Here is a 21795-nt window from a genome sequence, read left to right on the forward strand (position 1 = left end):
ATGTCATTGTTTATATTTGTCCCAAAACATGATTCAAGAACCACTTGCAAAATGCCAGAATTCTTGAGTAACAATTTGACCCCCACAGGCATCTAGGTGGAGAGCAATTAATTACTCTCCAAATTTGAATAACTGGAAGAACATAAAATAGTAACCCACAATAAATACTAGAATACGGACACATTCCTTACAGCAAATATGCAATATGTTAGAATGCCTACAGGGATTTTCTGGTATGATAGAATGACATTTACTATGTGAGGGAGTGAGAAGCACCAGGAAGAGCTACTTCTGCAGGAGACTTGTACACATGGCCAAGCAGATACTGTATATGTACAGAATAGTGTGTTCACAACTATGTTTCAGATGTGAATCACTGCAATTGCTGCTCTACCACTAGTAAACATGAAGCATTTAGCACTTCATCTGTGAATGCTGTTGTATTGATTATTTTCTATTGCTGACACTTGCAGTCGTTATGTATTTAAATTCAAACTCCAACAATGCTTAACAAAAGTAGGAAGATGCTCACATATTTGCACAGAGCTTATTGCAGGTTAAGAGATCATTTGGGGAAAAAAAAATCCAAATGTGAGTTTGTTAGGAAAAAAATGAACTGTGAACCTTAAAATGTGTTTTCATAGTTGTAAAACTTTTGAAATTAGCTAAAAAGTCATATGGGTTGTTCAAAATTATCTTAAAACAGCTTGTACAGTCTGTCTATTCATTTGCTTAAGAAATGCACAGTGTTTACCTACCTACCAATTTGCCTACAGAAGATGTGCTTGCTTAATAAAACTAAAAGCTGTTATTATGAGATGATTATTTAGTTTACAGAAGTTGTCCATTAAGTTGAAGATGTTCCAAACATTTCAATCACATATTATCTCATCTGATCTTCCCCTAAAAACAGTCTTCCAATTGGGGTGCCTCAATAAAGCTTTCCTGATAATTCCTAATTTTTCAGTTACTCTATATAAGTTCCCTTTCCCCCTTAAACTTAGTTCAGAATTTTCAAATTCAATTAAATTTTTAAAGTTTTCCTTATTTTAAATACTGTATAAATACTTAAATATTAATAAATATGAGAAAGATAGCTCACCTATTAAGCTTTCCAGTCCATGTGGTTCATTAAAACCTACTCTAAAACAAGATTTTTTTTTCAGGAAGAAATCAAAATTGTGCATTGGAACAAGGTACCCTACTACAAAAGCTGATCCTCCCCCCACCCCCAACTATTCTGGAAATTTAAATAAAAATATTTAAGTATAAAAGCAATTTCTGTGCCTTTATCTTCAAACACTTTTTCAGAACCTCAGTGATATTAGATGTAGTTTATGCTTGGAACAGCAGAAATTCTGTATGCTCACATAGCTGTGCAGAAGAATTCAGATTTTTCGCTACCAAATATCACTGGTGAAGCTAAGCTCTTTGGATGATAACGGTAGCAGGGAACTGTTCCTATGAAATTCTTGGGTATCCTTCAGGGCATTATTAAGGGGTAGCTGTCCATTAAGTAGTGTCAGAGGCAGGTTACAGTAAGTGTGCTGGTTGCCTAAGGAAGGTACTGGCAAGGTCGTGGTTGTCATCTCATGTTTATAACCTCTGCAACAGTGCCTCATTTGCATTGAATCTGAATGGTGGAAATCAGGGATATCAGCTTGAGGTGACACCAGAGTAGCTGAGGTACTGGTCATGGCAATAGAGGGTATAGGCTGCAGTTCTCCAAAAAGTCCTTGTTCTGCAGAGTCCAGAACATGGCACTGAGATAGCATTTCTTTTTTCTTGATGGGCATTTCATATACTAAGTGCTTCCAAAACTTAGAATTTAATTTGCTGCTTTTGGGTCCCTTCCACTTGACCAGGGACAGAAGTTTGATGCTGCGCTTTAGTGATTCCACTTCCTGGCAATTCACCTTCCCTTTTGATTCTGTACACTCAATCAAAATCACTTTGATTTCTCCACTGACTAGCATGTTATGGAGTCTGCTTTCCAATTCGAAAATACTCCATCCCCGTCTGAGAATATAGTCTGGAGTTAGCACGATAATAAGTCTTCTGCTTTGCTCAACACATCTTGTGAGATCTTCAATGTATGCTATAAATCACAGAAAGAGAGAAAGAGTAAAACAAAGACATTTCCAGTTTTTAAAGCATTAGGTTTGCACTCTAGCATAAGTAAATATCCAGTCTTTCACTAAGGCAATCATGTTTTCTTTTATTGCACATTCAGAAACCCCATTTCCTTAAAAATTTTTTTTAAAAAGCATCTGCTTATAATTGTCATTTTATTTCCCCTCAGTATTACATAAAATGTTCTATTAGCTAACATAAACTCTGACTTTTTCAGAGCTTAAAGTGTATTCAGTGATTTTTATTTATTTAATATTTTAATTCAAGGCAGGCTTCCATGCCTAGTCTGTGTGAATGAGCAATAAATGGACTGATGAAAAGAATAGAGGCTTTTAATAAATGCAGAGTTAATATATTTACAGGTTTGGTTTGCACACACCCCCCTGCCCCAAGTTTTCAACTACTAAACAAGTACAGGATCTGAATACACCAGGTACTTGAAAGATAATTGTGATATAGAGATGCTGGAAAATCTCTTCTAGAATCACAGTTTGTTTCTCAGAAAACTTTTTAGTATTTGCAACCTAGGTCCTCCAAGTGGTGTGTGTGCCCATGAGCTTAATATAAACCAGCTGCTCTTTGTTTGAGGAGGGGTGGAGCTGGATCTGGGAATGGTGTAGAATGAACAGTGAAGGAGGGGAGACTATCAACTGAGAAATAAGACTTGGCCCCATTCACGGAATAATTCTGAAAGTGAGTTGAATACATTATGGCCTTTTCATGATAGGAAAACACTCAGATTAACTCTAAATTTATTTATTCCATGGAATAATCCTTTTGGAATCATGCTTCCCAAAGTCTTATCTGCCGAAAAGGGAAACGCATATGTGTTAACAAATGGAGACTTGGACACAGGTGCTGCAAGAGAGGGCTCTCTTTACTAAGCAAAGCACAAGGCCTTGTGTAATGTACAATGCCTTCTAGCAGAAGCAGTGCTTACAGAAGCATAGTAACATTTTTCACTGCAAATCTGCCCAAGGTTACAGACTGCTTTCAAGGAATCACGTCTAGTACATAGTGTAGGAGCCACCAAACAGCCTGATACAAGCCATTTGAAAAGAGCTTAAACTTATTTCACAGATGTATATTTTACAGATGATCTCTCTTTTCCAGGGTTTTATTTCTACCAATTGGCAGCATGAAAACTTTCACAGGTGAAAATGAGCAAACTTTCTACACACCCTACAGATAAACAAAACAAAAAAAACCTTTTAAGAAATACACAGAGTTGCTATTTAACAATTTGTTGTTACTGCTGTTTTGATTTTTACTTAATACATTTCTTATACAGTAGTTACAATGACTGTATCTGAAGGGGATAAGACAATTTCTAAGTGGGTAGGAAACCTCTTAAGAATTTTAAATGTTTTACTTTACATAGGGAAAAAATCAGCATTGCTACCTGGAGAGAGAGAGAGAGAGAGAGAGAGAGAGAGAGAGAGAGAGAGAGAGAGAGAGACTACATCAGTAGCAATGGGGGAAGTTATCCCTCTTTAGTTATTCATTCAGAGAACTGGCAAAACAAAATGGAAGGAAAGGTAGAAAGTTTCAATAGAGTGGAAAACTATTATCCCAATGTATCAACAGCTCTGACTCTTCATTTTCTTCCTTTCTTTCTGCTCCCAAAAAGAAAGAAGTTATGTGGGAAGCTTCATCATTAGAAGTTGGATCTGTAAGATACAGTAAAATAAACTACCATGCATCTTTCCCTTTATTCTTTACACCTTTCCTCCAAAAACAAACAAGCAAACAAAAAACCCAAACCCAGAATCATGGTATAAGTGCATGAGTCCATGAAAATACAGTTTAACCAGGTAAATTATGGGTTAATTGTTAATTTCATAGAAAGATTCTTTATGGAATAGTTTACCAAGGGGTTACTCTGAGTAGTATTTGTATTAATTGTATTTCTTAATTTAATTAAGAAGTGATCTGTACAAACGTTGTCAGGAGCACTTTTGTCACATGAAGTATACCTCAATATAAAACACTATTTCTGCATGTTGGGGTGTAGTCTAAATTTACTTTGTTAGCTAGACTTTTAAAAACAAAAGCTATATCTATAATATCTCTATCTAACTTAAAGAAAACATTACAAGCCAGGTTTCCACAATCTTAAAAGAAACTACACACATACACACTCATTAATTCGACCGGGATCTTATCTGCTTTGGTTTTGGAATCCTCTTTCTGGATTGGGGAAGAGAGTGGGGCACCATTTTGTCCCATTAGTATGGTTCTTTCCCCTTCATCCTTCTACTATATTTTGCCATTTGACAGCTAAGCAGAATGCAACATTTAAGATTCTTGGGACTTCTTAAGGACTCATTAGACAGAATTTATGTTCGTCCCCAAAAGGAATGCCTGTCAGGACAGATCCCATTCAGCTCAGCTGCACAGGGTGTGGGTGTTGAAGGGAACCTTGGAGAGAGGGAGTGGTCCCTGTCTCCTGCATACAGCACTGGTTGTGCTTATCCTGGCAAAGGCTAATGGAGAGTTGAGGCAACGATCCAGATAATTCTGGCTGAAAACCTGCTGTGGAAGAAAAAAGGCCTGAATTATCCTGGTTTGCCCTATATATACATTAATCATATGCATTAGTGTCAGTCAGTCACTACACCAAAATTTTCCCTGGGTAGACACAGCCCAAGTGTCCCAAAGAAAACATGAACCATTTGCTTGGGCCTTGAATATCATGTTCCATTTCATTTGGTGAAAAACCAAGTGGAAGTTTTCAGATGTGAAGCCCACATTGCACTTTTTGGGATGATGATCAGTGGCTGGGCAGCAACTTCAATGTTTGAAAGCAGCTGGGGAGGTAACTCTAAGAGTTGCCTGGCCCTAAGGAAAAAGAGAGACTGTGCCCTAGCTTCCATACTCTGGCTCTTGATCTGTTTTTTTTTCCTCTATGTTTTTCTCTCTCTTTCTCCACCTATTTCCCCATCTACCTCTCTTTTTATACCTTTCTTTCCCTCTATTTTCTTCTTCTTTTTGTTTTATCTCCCACTTTGCTTTCATTCTCACTCATTCTTTTGCCTTTCCCCCTCCTCCTCCCCTTCCAATCTCTCATCTCCTTCTGCACCCTTTCTCCCTCCCTTCCTTCTACACCCTTTCTTCCTCCCTTCTTAAGTCCTTTCTTTCTCTTTTTCTTTGGGAAAAAATAGGTACCTAGTCATCATGGAAGATATAAATAAATTAGGAAGAGACCAAGCAGACAGAGGTAATACTTTTTACTTGCTAATCTTTAGCCAGGGAGCTTTTACTGGCCTGCAAACAGGTACCCAGAATAATTCCTCCTCACCCCAGAGATATGTGACTGCATCCAAAGAGTGAGAATTAGAGTCTGAGCCATTAGGATCATGTCCTGTTTTTATATGTATGGTCCATGAGCTAAGTATGTTTTTAACATGTTTAAAGGGTTTGAAGAAGGAGGAGGAGGAGGAGGAGGAGGAGAGGGAGAAGGAGAGGGAGATGGAGAGGAAGAAGGAGAAGAAAAAGAAGAAGAAATAGCAACAATAGAGACTGTATGTGACTCACAAAGCATAAAGAATTTACCATCTGCACTTCTACACAGAAGCTCTCCTGGCCTCTGAATTAGAGGCCAATCAGGGTGTTTAGGTTTGGTAAAGTTCCAAAACAAACCAAGCAGAAACAGGTATCAAGTTAAGCTATTACTGGTCCATAGCTGGTGTAGTTCCTTACAGGCAGTGAAGTTTCCCTTGGTTGGGCTGTGGTTTTGTGGGAGACATTTTAGAAACCGTTTTAAAAAGCTTGTTACCATGGAGAGATAATAAGGAAATGTTTTTCAAAAAATTCTCTAAATCCACAGTACATATGGACACTCACTAAATCTTGCTCTGACTTGTTCAAGTAAATCTATCAACTCAGCAGCAGGAATACCTTAAAAGGCTCTTTTCCACATCAAAATGTAACATATTTCTTAATAAAAGTCTGTAGGTCATTTCTTTGGAAATTTTTTGAAGTAAATTATGATGTTAGAAAATACCAAAGGGGACTGTGTCTGTCTTCTGTTTCTCTAGACAAGGCCATGAAACCATGTGGGATTATCAGACATGAAACAAAGCCAGTTACATTTAACCTATTTGTGATTTTCACAATTAGGTAAGGAAAAATCCCCTTGAAGGCAGTTTTGAAAGGAATGCTTAATTTGGTACAAATTCACTTTTCACATTGTACGTGCAACTGCAAAGAACCTTTTATCTATATTGGAAGTTGACAGAAAGTTGGGAAAATATTCTACAAGAAATTGCATTTTCACTAGAATCTCCTTAAGATATGTACCTATTAGAGAAAAGAAGAAAAAGTATGCTTGTAGATCAATATTTGTAGGAAAGAAGAAAAGCAACTACCTACAAACCTTAATAAAAACCAAGTAAATTCCATTTTAAAATCCCTTTCAGGGGCAGTTTTATAAACCAAAATTCTAGCATATTTAGAGGAAAAGCAGGATTAGATCTAGAAAAATTGACTGGAAAATAAATTAGTAGTGCCCTGACACATAAACAAAGTGAAAAAGCAAACTGAAGGAGGAAATGAAAAGACAAAATAGAAGCAAGAAGAGTGGTGGTCCCAATAAATTGCTCCTAATAGGATGTGTATACTTTCCCAAAAGAACTCAGTACTCTCCTAATTCGTTTCTTCTCTCAATCAGGCTTTGCATCTATAGCAGATGTAGGCAGAAGGACCAGGGAGGAAAAAAAAAAAAAAAAAAACACCTCTGTATTCATGAATTTCCGTGTGGACTTGCTACTGCCTAATAACGATATGATTTCTCAAACTAATCAATTAGTTACTTGTAAATTATTTTTGTGTTGACTCTTCCACTTATGTTAAGGTCACTATTAGGGGCAGTTATAATATTAAGAAAAAGTTAAAATCCAAATACTTCGCCTGTAGACAAAGGAATAATTACTTTGCCATGTTCAAATAGCAGTTTAATATGCTTATGTATAGCAGCTATTAGTTAAACAGACAAATCACTAAGGGTTAGACAGGATGCATCAAAACAAATAATACTCCATTAATTTTTTGGTGTTGATATCTTTCAGCAATGATATTTATAAAGCCTGTGGGTTAATATATCAAGACTTAAAATCAAGCCTTAAATTTTTGATAGTTATTGAAATGGATCCCTTCCTAGGGCTGGTGTGGAGAAACGAGGAAAATTAATATATGTTTCCTCTGTATCAAGGAAAGATGGGAAAGATTCAGCACTGTATACTTGGAGAAATTATTAGATCTTTGGTGTAACTAGAGGCTTATAGTGAGGGACTTTATAATGTAACTACTGTATAATGTAATCTTACTGAAAATAGTCTACATTTTAAATAGTGATACTAAATACCAACCAGATGAAAGAATTATATAGGTTGACAATCCGACTTTTTCTTGGCTGATGTTGTTAAAGATACTATGCATTGATTCTGCCTTTGGCAGATGTAAGATTCTTTCTGTGTTTTCTGCCATGTAGATAGAGGCTACCCAGTTTTTATTTAGCCAGGTGGGGTTGGGGCAAACTTTCTAAACTGTGTGTGACATTGCTTGCCCTACATAAACCTTTCCTGTTCCCCTCCCACTCCATGTCCTTGGGTTTATAATTCACAAATAGTTAGCTGTGATAAATTTCTTAGGCAGGATTTTTGTTCTTTATTGATTGGTATGAGATTCCTAACTAATTCTGCTGAATTAATCCAGTTGACCAAGAGTGAACATTGATTTGCTGAGACCTCATGGGTGCAGGGAACTATGTTTATTTATAGTTCTGTCTTTGGAGGCTATATTTTTGGTAATGAGTCCTTTACTCTTGTTACTTGATTTTATTTGTCAGAAGACAGGGAAGTATGATAGCAGGCAGAATCCACTCTGGAATGCTGTCCACATATCTTTTGCCTTGTTAACTGCCACCCCTCCAATTGCCTTCACCCTACACATGTACCCTTCTTCTTTCTTATCTTCCTTCTCTTCTATCCGTACCTCTTCACCTAGAATAGAGATGGATAAGGGGGGAGGATATTGAAAGTAAATGTAGAAAATAGCAAAGAAGGAATCTGCAAAATATCCTTCCTCTCCTCTTTTCTCCTTTTATCTCATGCCCTAGAAACTTATAGGTATAACTAATTCCAATCAGTGCAACCTTACTGAATATGGGACAAGACTACTTGCTAGTTATATAGTTTTTTCTTTGTCTCTTTCAGTACTTAAGACAATTAATTTTATCCTGGTCTTTTAGTATTTTTTAAAGGCTCTGTTTTTTTGTGCCACTCAAAGAGTAGGTCTTTTAATTTAAATTCTACACAGTGGGTTCTAACTTTACCTCAGATTTTCATGAGAAACTTTACTTCATTGACCTCAGTTACATTTCTGGGCATATTAAAGTTCACTTCCCTCTCTCTTGACTCTAGGATGAAGGTGATAGTAGGCATATATAATTTTATACCATAGAAGAAGCATATTTCTCACAATGTGTTAAATTTTCATGGTTGTGCATGTCACCCCTGTCTCAGTTTTTAGGTTACAGACGTCAGACTGCCTGCAAAAGGATTTTATTACTCCCCTAGGACAATTTACTTGAATGGTGTCCAATCTGTCTGACTATTAGAGGAACTATTGGCAATGAATACTTGCAGATCCATGTACAAAAATGTTTTTTGCATGCCTCACTTCAGAAGTGACTAGGGATCATCTGACACCAGATGTATTCTCAAGTCATTTGTCATTTCATTGTCAGCACAATCACATGGCTAGTGCTAAGCATTAAGAACTGAAGATTAGTCAGGTGAGGAAAGTCTTGCAAATGCAAGAATGTAATCAGGCATTATAACTTTTTTCCTTAAATTACTGAAGGAGTGCTAGGATACTTGAGTGAGAGAAATGCATGAAAATTGGATATGAAAACAAAGAAAGACAATTTGATATTTAAAGCCAAACTCCTAATTTCAACAGACATGGATACTCAGCCATTTGCATGATAATATTTTTCATTCACTAGTTTCTTTTCCTTGTGCAATCAGTATGCATAACCCACACAGAGAACCTAATAGTCTTCCTATTAATAGAAGTGGAAACTGAGGTAAGAGACTTAGAAGGTTTTTTTTTTTGTCATCAAATTTCACTTAGACAGACATCAATAACTTTGTTTAAAACTTCAGTCAAAACTGGCCCAATTTATAACTGTCAGTAAATATTGCATATGCACCTAAGCATCTTGCTTGATTTTTCTTATAGGCAAACAAAGGCTACAGGATTGGGCTGTTCCTACTTTTACTCTTAGAATGCTATTTTCTCCATCTGACTAGTGGCCCTCAGCCCAATTCAATAATCTTTTATATTTTTTGTTTTTTTTAATTTCTGCAGAAACACTGAAATAAGATGGGACCAAAAGTCTAAATGGTACTCATCCAAAAATATCCCCAATCTCAGGATCTCATTTCACAGCTGGGTTCTATTGGTCACATGTCAGCTTCCAAGCACATCTGTTCATTCCTCAAGGATCCACTAGGCCCCATGAACACTATGTGCTCTGTGTAGAGTACTTTATGCCACAAAAACCAGCAGCTGCAGCAGTGAGGAAAGCTCTACTTCTCAAGTTTGTGTCTCTAGGCAGTTTGAGTAGGGTGTTTTTTATCTGGCTTTCTTTTGGTTGCCTGTCACTTCTGACATTCAGATGCCTGCTGGCAACAAAGTTGCTTTTGCTATTCTCAGGGACAGATGTTTCTAGCCTGGGAAAAGACAGAACAAACTTTTACTGGAAAGTGTGAAATCCTGCCACATTCAGGCAGCCAAGCTGAGAAAACACAAGGAATTTTCTGGCCACAGGCTAAAGATGGAAAGGTAGATCATTACCAGGAAAATAATATCCAGATCTGAAGACTTTTAATTTCAGCATTTAGGTGTCCCCATTTCTGCTCGTTAATGATGGCCAAAGGGCAATGCTTCCCTAGCAGGGCATGTGAGAAAGGTACAGACACATCCAGCTCACTTTGCAAAATGATAACTTCATATCCGAGAGAGAGAGAGAGAGAGAGAGAGAGAGAGAGAGAGAGAGAGAGAGAGAGAGAGACCCATTCATGTACTTTTGAAAACTGTATGCATTTGAAAGGTTTCAGTGTTGATGAGGTTAAGTTGGAATACCATGAGAGTGGCATAAAAGAAACTGAAGAAAGATCAAAAGCAAAGATAGTAAACATGAATGGATTTATGCCATAGACTTCATTAATTTGATTCACAGAAAATTATTGTTGTAGATCAAGAAAGACCTTATGAAGTCTGCTTTTACAGTCCTCAAAGGCCTCATTGCTAGTTTTCTGGAGGAAGAAGTAGCCTTGAGTCAACAAGTTTTAAATGAGATGTGAGGGACAAAAACAGCTCATAATATTGTAACTAGAAATTTTCCCACAGGAATGTGTCTATATTTATACAGCATAACCTGTTAAAACTGTACCAATGGCTGCAAATACAGATCACAGAAGCTTCTTTAATAACACACATACACCAAGTTCAAAATGTTCTACTCTGTCATTCATGTGTAAATCAAGTATATTATTCATATACTTCATCAACTTCCTGAAGGCATGTTAAAAATGCTAAGAAAAAACTTGTTAATCGTGACATGGTGACTGCTCAGCTAGCTCTGACATGTTGATGGAAAAGAAAAATTGTCAAAGGGCCTTTTTAAGAACCTCTGCAGGTTACACTCGCAAATCGGAATTCAGAGAACATGAATTTCCTCGTTCAGGAAGGAAGGATTAAAATCAAACACCCTCCAGTGGCTGAATCTAAAAACTGCAAAGTTGTCCCAAATGGCTTATTTTGTAAAAAGAGTCTTTCTGTGTACTACTGAATACACATGGTCCAAGTACCTGCTCAGTCTTATGGTTGTACAATCTCAAAAATATTAAAATGATCTTCCATGGACTATAACATCTCTGTCCATCCTGATGGCATAGTCTTGGATGTTTTTATGTTGAGGTCTTTTAAATGCCAGGGTAAACTCTCCTATCACCTCTTTCGCAGTGTTACAGTCCTCAATACATGTCATGGGATTTGTAAAGGCAGATAAGATTAATGTGACCAAAAGTAATTCAGAAAGGAAACACAGTGTTTATCAAAGGTACAGTAAATGAAACCAGTTTTGCTGGAGTGTAGGTACCAGTAGGGGAAAGGTAAGGGGAAGACAAGTTTAGGGAGATAAATCTGGGGTGGTTCTAGACTATAGAAGTGTTTAGCTAAGGGTTATGGATTTTATCCTATAGGAAATGGTGAACAATTAAACATTGCTGAACATGGGAGTAACATGATCAAAGAGATGTACATGATTTAGTGGGGCTATATGGCTGGAAGGAAAGACAAGGAAGGTGGAAAGATAATCAGCCTTGCACAAATGAGGTGATTAGGGCCTATACTAGATGATAGAAGTGGGAATGGAAAAGATGCAAGGGACATTAGATTTAGGAGAGAGATACAGAAGAATACAAAATGACCACAATATCAGGATGTTCCTCAGGGATTGATCAAATTGGAAGTGGTAGTTCAAGTAATGAAAATGGGGGAGATTACAGAAAGAGCAGAGGATTGTAAGAAGAATATGAGGAATTCTTACACTTGTGGGGCAAGAAAGTAATGGACAAGTAAATATGATCTTCTTTATTCCATTTAGTGCACGTATAAGTGTGCATACTCACGTACATACAAACACACGTGCACCCTGAGAAAATAGATGAACAACCAAAGTCAGTTTCAATTTATTTATTGTCAGCTTAGTGACCACAGGGGATATCTGATAATCTGAATAAATGTTACTAAGGAACAACATGATCTAGCAGAATGAGAACCAGAGTCAAGAAGATCTAGGTTCTAATCTCAGCTCTATCATTTGCGAGCTGTCTGATGTTGGACTTCTTTTAGGCTTTATTTCCTCATATGTAAAATGAGGATAATAGTACCTGCATTCTCTCAGCATAGGGTTATTTTAAAGATGAAATGAGATAATGTATGTAAAAGTATTTGAAAAGATAAGCCTTTGTAATTTTGTTATCATCACATGGGTCTAAGTTACCATCTTCTGATTTGTGGTCATCAACTCAGCCTAACCCTCTCAAAGATATTAACAGACACATACGAAAACTGATTCTAACACTTTTGTTTTTGTTCAATGGCATTTTAAGGTCTTTGAGGACAGAGACAAAATCCTAGGCTCTCTATATTAACCTTATGCTTTACTCTGCAGTGTTACTTTGTACTGAGCGCTGAACATTAACAGATGCAAAGTATATATTTTGATTTAACTGAATTTATTCTGAATTCTCAAATGTAGCTTCTAATGTGTAGCCTAATTAAAGTAGCCCATAGTGTCCAGCACTTATTGAAAATAATTTGAATACACAGTGAATGTGCCAATGGCTTCATGTACCTTTTAAAGTGGAATTCCCCATAAATCTGGGAATGAGTAACAAGACATAATGAACAACAAGGTTGAAAGGCATAGGCTCAGAGTTATTAGTGACAATGATTGTAAGTGTAAGTAGAAACACAATGACAGAATACCAGCTTTTGGAACAGAAACACATAGAAAAGGCTTTAACAGTCTTATACAGATCATATTTTAAAAGATTAATCATTTTCTAAGAAGAAGGCAAAATAATAAAAAGTACCATTAAGGCACAACTGCAATTTTAAAACCACACCTAAAATACAAGTTAGAGTGCCTTTTAAAAAAAGTCACATGTTAGAAAGTCAGAGCACAGGCATTGGGAAGAAATTTGAATTTAATAAAATCTCCTGTGAGAAGCAGCTGTCTAAATACCTGGCTCTGACATTTGAAGTCTCCATATAACTTCTTAAAAGAAACCAAACATTTTAAATATGAAATGTGAAAGTACTTACTTCCACTTGGAATCAGGTCCCTTTCTGGGATGAAAAGTTTATATCCATAGTGTTTTTCCAGGACATCTGGCAGTATTTCAAGAGCAAATTGCTCTTCTTCAGGATTTTCACAGTCTAAAGTATCTTGGTCCAGTTTTGTGTAAGAGAGATAGGCATCATACTCTTTGTTGTCTTAAATGTAAAAAACAACAAAAGGGTTGTAAGTATTAGTAAGTTCTCTTTAAATACTAAAAATCTATAACCACTAATAGGCTTGAATAAGCACTATGCTTGAATCTTTAGTGGAAAAATAAGCCACATGCCAAGATTTAGGAAATCTGGTCCATTTCAACATGACCTATTCACATAATGTGAAATGAAACTATTATGCAATAGGCCACCTATAGCCAGGACTGAATAAAAGAAAGAGTTATTATTTGTGACTTTCAGTGACTATACATATTTATGATTTTCAGTGATGTGTGAATGATTAGCTCAGTGTGTTTGAATGCAGGAATAAATGGACCAAAGTCATAGATTTGAACCCTTTCTGTGCCAGTTGGCTAGCCTCTGTTACTTGGTCACAAACTACACCTTGTTTGCACAAATATGTTCAAGAGATCCAAGAGGGGCTGAACCCTAAGTGTGGAAGATCAAAATAATCCAGCCTCTCTCCTGGAGACACTATTCACAGCACATATCATACTTCCAGTTGGTTAGTGTTGTCATAGTCATATACAAAAAGCAGTTCATTACCATATATGAGAGGCAGCAGCTGGTTTTTTTTTTTTTATCTTCATTTTATTGAGATATATTCATATACCACGCAGTCATACAAAACAAATCGTACTTTCGATTGTTCACAGTACCATTACATAGTTGTACATTCATCACCCAAATCAATCCCTGACACCTTCATTAGCACACACACAAGAATAACAAGAATAATAATTAGAGTGAAAAAGAGCAATTGAAGTAAAAAAGAACACTGGGTACCTTTGTCTGTTTGTTTCCTTCCCCTATTTTTCTACTCATCCATCCATAAACTAGACAAAGTGGAGTGTGGTCCTTATGGCTTTCCCAATCCCCTTGTCACCCCTCATAAGCTACATTTTTATACAACTGTCTTCGAGATTCATGGGTTCTGGGTTGTAGTTTGATAGTTTCAGGTATCCACCACCAGTTCCCCAATTCTTTAGAACCTAAAAAGGGTTGTCTAAAGTGTGCGTAAGAGTGCCCACCAGAGTGACCTCTCGGCTCCTTTTGGATTCTCTCTGCCACTGAAGCTTATTTCATATCCTTTCACATCCCCCTTTTGGTCAAGAAGATGTTTTCCGTCCCACGATGCCAGGTCTACATTCCTCCCCAGGAGTCATATTCCACGTTGCCAGGGAGATTCACTCCCCTGGGTGTCTGATCCCACGTAGGGGGGAGGGCAGTGATTTCACCTTTCAAGTTGGCTTAGCTAGAGAGACAGGGCCACATCTGAGCAACGAAGAGGCATTCGGGAGGAGGCTCTTAGGCACAACCATAGGGAGGCCTAGCCTCTCCTTTGCAGCAACCATCTTCCCAAGGGTAAAACCTGTGGTAGAGGGCTCAACCCATCAAACCACCAGTCCCCTATGTCTGTGGTCATGTTAGCAACCATCGAGGTGGGGTAGGCGAATACCCCTGCATTCTCCACAGGCTCCTCAAGGGGGCACTGCATCTTTTTTTTTTCCTTGTTTTTTTTTTTTTTTAACTTTCCCTTCTTTTTTAAATCAACTGTATGAAAAAGAAAAAGTTAAAAAGAAAACAAACATACAATAAAAGAACATTTCAAAGAGACCATAACAAGGGAGTAAGAAAAAGACAACTAACCTAAGATAACTGCTTAACTTCCAACATGTTCCTACTTTACCCCAAGAAAGTTACCTAATATAGCAACATTTCTGTGAACTTGCTCCTACTATATCCATCAGAAATTAACAGACCATAGTCATTCCTGGGCATCCCCAGAACGTTAAATAGCTTATCTGTTCTTCTTGGATTATTGTTCCCCCTTCCTTAATTGCTCTCTATTGCTAGTTCCCCTACATTCTACATTATAAGCCATTTGTTTTACATTTTTCAAAGTTCACATTAGTGGTAGCATATAATATTTCTCTTTTTGTGCCTGGCTTATTTCGCTTAGCATTATGTCTTCAGGGTTCATCCATGTTGTCATATGTTTCACGAGATCGTTCCTTCTTACTGCCGTGTAGTATTCCATCGTGTGTATATACCACATTTTATTTATCCACTCATCTGTTGAAGGACATTTGGGTTGTTTCCATCTTTTGGCAATTGTGAATAATGCTGCTATGAACATTGGCGTGCAGATATCTGTTCGTGTCACTGCTTTCCGATCTTCCGGGTATATACCGAGAAGTGCAATCGCTGGATCGAATGGTAACTCTATATCTAGTTTTCTAAGGAACTGCCAGACTGACTTCCAGAGTGGCTGAACCATTATACAGTCCCACCAACAGTGAATAAGAGTTCTAATTTCTCCACATCCCCTCCAGCATTTGTAGTTTCCTGTTTCTTTAATGGCAGCCATTCTAACCGGTGTTAGATGGTATCTCATTGTGGTCTTAATTTGCATCTCTCTAATAGCTAGTGAAGCTGAACATTTTTTCATGTGTTTCTTGGCCATTTGTATTTCCTCTTCAGAGAACTGTCTTTTCATATCTTTTGCCCATTTTATAATTGGGCCGACTGTACTATTGTCATTGAGTTGTAGGGTTTCTTTATATATGCAAGATATCAGTCTTTTGTCAGATACATGGTTTCCAAAAATTTTTTCCCATTGAGTTGGCTGCCTCTTTACCTTTTTGAGAAATTCCTTTGAGGTGCAGAAACTTCTAAGCTTGAGGAGTTCCCATTTATCTATTTTCTCTTTTGTTGCTTGTGCTTTGGGTGTAAAGTCTAGGAAGTGGCCGCCTAATACAAGGTCTTGAAGATGTTTTCCTACATTATCTTCTAGGAGTTTTATGGTACTTTCTTTTATATTGAGATCTTTGGTCCATTTTGAGTTAATTTTTGTGTAGGGGGTGAGGTAGGGGTCCTCTTTCATTCTTTTGGATATGGATATCCAACTCTCCCAGCCCCATTTGTTGAAAAGACCATTATGACTCAGTTCAGTGACTTTGTGGGCCTTATCAAAGATCACTCGGCCATAGATCTGAGGGTCTATCTCCGAATTCTCAATTCGATTCCACTGATCTATATGTCTATCTTTGAGCCAGTACCATGCTGTTTTGGCAACTGTGGCTTTATCATAAGCTTCAGAGTCAGGGAGTGTAAGTCCTCCCACTTCGTTTTTCTTTTTTAGAGTGTCTTTAGCAATTCGAGGCATCTTCCCTTTCCAAATAAATTTGATAACTAGCTTTTCCAAGTCTTCAAAGTAGGTTGTTGGAATTTTGATTGGGATTGCATTGAATCTGTAGATGAGTTTGGGTAGAATTGACATCTTAATGACATTTAGTCTTCCTATCCATGAACATGGAATATTTTTCCATCTTTTAAGGTCCTCTTCTATTTCTTTTAGTAGAGTTATGTAGTTATCTTTGTATAGGTCTTTTACATCTTTGGTTAAGTTTATTCCTAGGTACTTGATTTTTTTAGTTGCTATTGAAAATGGTATCTTTTTCTTGAGTGTCTCTTCAGTTTGTTCATTTCTAGCATATAGAAACATTACTGACTTATGTGCATTAACCTTGTATCCCGCTACTTTGCTAAATTTGTTTATTAGCTCTAGTAGCTGTATCGTCGATTTCTTAGGGTTTTCTAGATATAAGATCATATCATCTGCAAACAATGACAGTTTTACTTCTTCTTTTCCAATTTGGATGCCTTTTATTTCTTTGTCTTGCCGGATTGCCCTGGCTAGCACTTCCAGCACAATGTTGAATAACAGTGGTGATAGCGGGCATCCTTGTCTTGTTCCTGATCTTAGAGGGAAGGCTTTCAGTCTCTCACCATTGAGTACTATGCTGGCTGTGGGTTTTTCATATATGCTCTTTATCATGTTGAGGAAGTTTCCTTCAATTCCTACCTTTTGAAGTGTTTTTATCAAAAAGGGATGTTGGATTTTGTCAAATGCTTTTTCAGCATCTATTGAGATGATCAATTGATTTTTCCCTTTTGACTTGTTAATGTGTTGTAATACATTGATTGATTTTCTTATGTTGAACCATCCTTGCATGCCTGGAATAAACCCCACTTGGTCATGGTGTACGATTTTTTTAATGTGTCTTTGGATTCGATTTGCAAGTATTTTGTTGAGGATTTTTGCATCTATATTCATTAGGGAGATTGGCCGGTAGTTTTCCTTTTTTGTAACATCTTTGCCTGGTTTTGGTATTAGATTGATGTTAGCTTCATAAAATGAGTTAGATAGTGTTCCATTTTCTTCAATGTTTTGAAAGAGTTTGAGTAAGATTGGTGTCAGTTCTTTCTGGAAAGTTTGGTAGAATTCCCCTGTGATGCCATCTGGCCCTGGGCATTTATTTGTGGGAAGATTTTTGATGACTGATTGGATCTCTTTGCTTTTGATGGCTTGGTTGAGGTCTTCTATTTCTTCGCTGGTCAGTCTAGGTTGTTCATATGTTTCCAGGAAATTGTCCATTTCCTCTACATTATCCAGTTTGTTGCCATACAGTTGTTCATAGTATCCTCTTATAATTTTTTTAATTTCTTCAGGATCTGCAGTTATGTCACCTTTTTCATTCATTATTTTGTTTATATGGGTCTTCTCTCTTTTTGATTTTGTCAGTCTAGCTAGGGGCTTGTCAATCTTGTTGATCTTCTCAAAGAACCAACTTTTGGTGATATTTATCCTCTCTATTATTTTTTTGTTCTCTATGTCATTTATTTCTGCTTTAATCCTTGTTATTTCTTTTCTTCTACTTGGTTTAGGATTGGTTTGCTGTTCATTTTCTAGCTTCTTCAGTTGATCCATTAGTTCTTTGATTTTGGCTCTTTCTTCCTTTTTAATATATGCGTTTAGTGCTATAAATTTCGCCCTTAGCACTGCTTTTGCTGCATCCCATAGGTTTTGGTATGTTGTGTTCTCATTTTCATTCGTCTCTATATATTTAGCAATTTCTCTTGCTATTTCTTCTTTAACCCACTGATTGTTTAGGAGTGTGTTGTTTAACCTCCAGGTATTCGTGAATTTTCTAAGTCTCTGATGGTTATTGACTTCTAATTGTATTCCATTGTGGTCAGAGAATGTGCTTTGAATAATTTCAATCTTTTTAAATTTATTGAGGCTTGTTTTATGTCCCAGCATATGATCTATTCTGGAGAAAGTTCCATGAGCACTAGAAAAGTATGTGTATCCTGGTGATTTGGGATGTAATGTCCTGTATATGTCTGTTAAATCTAATTCATTTATCAGATTGTTTAGGTTTTCAATTTCCTTATTGGTCTTCTGTCTGGTTGATCTATCTATAGGAGAGAGTGATGTGTTGCAGTCTCCCACAATTATTGTGGAAACATCAATTGCTTCCTTTAGTTTTGCCAGTGTTTCTCTCATGTATTTTGTGGCACCTTGGTTGGGTGCATAGACATTTATGATTGTTATTTCTTCTTGCTGAATTGCCCCTTTTATTAGTACGTAGTGGCCTTCTTTGTCTCTCAAAACATCCCTGCATTTGAAGTCTATTTTATCTGAGATTAATATTGCTACACCTGCTTTCTTTTGGCTGTAGCTTGCATGAAATATTTTTTTCCATCCTTTCACTTTAAGTTTCTTTGTGTCCCTGTGTCTAAGATGAGTCTCTTGTATGCAACATATTGATGGTTCATTTTTTTTTAATCCATTCTGCGAATCTATATCTTTTAATTGGGGAGTTTAATCCATTTACATTCAACGTTATAACCGTGAAGGCATTTCTTGAATCAGCCATCTTATCCTTTGGTTTATGTTTGTCATATTTTTCCCCTCTCTCTATTAATATCCTTTATTGTACCCATACCAAATCTCTTTAGTACTGAACCTTTCTCCAAGTCTCTCTGTCCTGTCTTTGTTTCTCTGTCTGTAGGGCTCCCTTGAGTATCTCCAGTAGGGCAGGTCTCTTGTTAGAAAATTCTCTCAGCATTTGTTTGTCTGTGAAAAATTTAAGCTCTCCCTCAAATTTGAAGGAGAGCTTTGCTGGATAAAGTATTCTTGGCTGGAAATTTTTCTCACTCAGAATTTTAAATATATCGTGCCACTGCCTTCTTGCCTCCATGGTGGCTGCTGAGTAGTCACTACTTAGTCTTATGCTGTTTCCTTTGTATGTGGTGAATTGCTTTTCTCTTCCTGCTTTCAGAACTTGCTCCTTCTCTTCTGTGTTTGATAGTGTGATCAGTATATGTCTTGGAGTGGGTTTATTTGGATTTATTCTATTTGGAGTTCGCTGAGCATTTATGATTTGTGTATTTATTTTGTTCAGAAGATTTGGGAAGTTTTCCCCAACAATTTCTTTGAATAATCTTCCTAGTCCTTTACCCTTTTCTTCCCCTTCTGGGACACCAATGAGTCTTATATTTGGATGTTTCATATTATCTATCATATCCCTGAGGTCCATTTCGATTTTTTCAATTTTTTTCCCCATTCTTTCTTTTATGCTTTCATTTTCCATTCTGTCATCTTCCAGGTCACTGATTCGTTGTTCAACTTCCTCTAGTCTTGTACTATGAGTGTCCAGAATCTTTTTAATTTGGTCAACAGTTTCTTTAATTTCCATAAGATCATCCATTTTTTTATTTAGTCTTGCAATGTCTTCTTTATGTTATGCTCTTCTAGGGTCTTCTTGATTTCCTTTATCTCCCGTACTATGGTCTCATTGTTCATCTTTAGTTCTTTGAGTAGCTGCTCTAGGTGCTGTGTCTCTTCTGGTCTTTTGATTTGGGTGCTTGGGCTTGGGTTATCCATATCGTCTGGTTTTTTCATATGCTTTATAATTTTCTGTTGTTTTTGGCCTCATGGCATTTGCTGAACTTGATAGGGTTCTTTTAGGATTTGTAGACCAACTGAAGTCCTTATCTCTAATTTATCAGATCTACAGCTTCGTGGAGTACACTTTCTCTAACTAGCCAGCAGGTGGCGTCCACGAGCCACCTGTTCTCCACAAGTCAGTTCTCCCTTGCTTAGCCTTTTTGGTGAGTGGGGGAGTGAGTCTTGTGGGGTCCAATTGGTGTACCAAGCTTGCGTGTGTAGTTGGTGTTGCCTGCCCTGTATATGGGGCATGTTTCTGGGCAGTCAGGGAGGGGGGGGTGGCTCTAACAATCAAATCTCCCTGGTGATCCTAGAGTTTTAAAGCTGCTGCAATAGTCTAATCCTTCAGTTCAGTCCTGCCACAGTTTGTCCCTGCCACTGACCCACAAGTCCTTGGTATTGGCGTATGGCTCCTGAGACTTGCAAGTGGGCCCCTCTTCCAGGCCGTGCACCCCGGGTCCTCTGTTGAGGGATGACTGTGCTATGTCACAGGTGAGTGCCATCCCCCCAGGGCAGTTCTGGGCTGCTGGGCTGTGTAGGGAGGCTCCCAGTCTGCTGAAATGATGGCTGAATGTGGTTTTGTTAATTCACACTGCTCTACCTTCCCAACTCTGGGACAATCAGCTGAGATTGCAGGGAAGGCTAATGTCCACGCCCAGTTTTGTGGTGTGTGCCTGTTATTTGAAGCACTTCCATCACACTGGGTTGTCTGGGGCAGTTCTGGGCTATGGGGCTGGCGATGGGCAGGAGTGTTTCCTGTCCACCAGGATGATGGCTGTGAGCGGACACCCCCCTTTTCTTGGGAAGTTGTGGTGTTTAGTGAATTTTCTCAGCCACTGGATTATTGCGTTTTGTCTCAGAGCTCTCCTAGTTCTGCTCTTGACTTGACCTGCCCAAATAGCAAGTCTTTGAAGCTTTCTGTATTGGGCTTCTTAGAGTAATTGTTTTAGAAAAAGAAAAAAGGATTAAAAAACAAACAAACAAACAAACAAACAGACAAACAAAAAAAAACGGGCCCTCCTCAGAGATCTAATGGGTTATTGAAATGCTAAGAGACAAAGCAACCAGGGCCATTAAGGAAAGGTCCACAGGGCAGAGAGATCAGCTTTTCTTCGGAATTTGCATATGCGCCTCAGGGCCCTTCCCCTTTCTATGTTCACCAGAACTCCAAAAATCCTCCGCTTTTATTTTGGAGTTTTTCATGTTGTTTTTTTTCTATGCCTGTCTCCTCTCTGCTGGGCTGGCTGCTCTCAGATTCTCTGGTGTCTGGTCTCAGTCTGTCTATGGTTGGAGTTTGGATCAGCAGAATGAGTTTCCGATAAGGGCTGCCACTGCAGTTCTCCCTTCTCCTTCCCGGAGCTGACAGCCCCTCCTCCCCCGGGACTGAGCCTGGCAGGGAGGGGCGCGGGTCCCCTGGCCGCAAAAACTTACAGATTTCGCTGATCTCAGCAGTTCGACGTTTTCATGAGTGTTGTATGAAGTATGCCCAAAGTCAGATTGCTCTGTGGTGTCCAGTCCACGCAGTTCCTGGCTTTCTACCTACTTTCCTGGAGGAGTAACTAAAACATACAGCTCACCAGTCTGCCATCTTGCCCCGCCTCCTGGAAAGCCAGCAGCTGGGTTTTATATAAGTGCACTGCCTATTATTCATGTTCAATCCATGGCCAACTAATTTGACGCAAGTTCCAAAAGAAGCCTTTGTTTCAAAATATATATCCTTCCAGTATTGCCAACTTAGGTTTTCCCTTCATACATTTAGTCAGGGAGTTAAC

General features: G+C 37.9%; 1 protein-coding gene across 1 annotated transcript in view; it reads right to left on the reverse strand.

The window, feature by feature from the left end:
- Positions 1-452: 452 nt before the first annotated feature.
- Positions 453-21795, reverse strand: part of IL1RAPL2 (interleukin 1 receptor accessory protein like 2) — a 789386-nt gene continuing 768043 nt past the window's right edge. Inside the window, exons 9-10 of the mRNA XM_037822409.1 lie at positions 13036-13206; positions 453-2098 (exon numbers count right to left, since the gene is read on the reverse strand). Of these exons, the coding sequence (XP_037678337.1) occupies positions 1401-2098; positions 13036-13206 (869 nt within the window). The 3' untranslated portion in view covers positions 453-1400. The remainder of the gene's footprint in view (positions 2099-13035; positions 13207-21795) is intronic.

The sequence above is a fragment of the Choloepus didactylus genome, chromosome X (assembly GCF_015220235.1).
Source record: "Choloepus didactylus isolate mChoDid1 chromosome X, mChoDid1.pri, whole genome shotgun sequence".
NCBI lineage: Eukaryota > Metazoa > Chordata > Mammalia > Pilosa > Megalonychidae > Choloepus > Choloepus didactylus.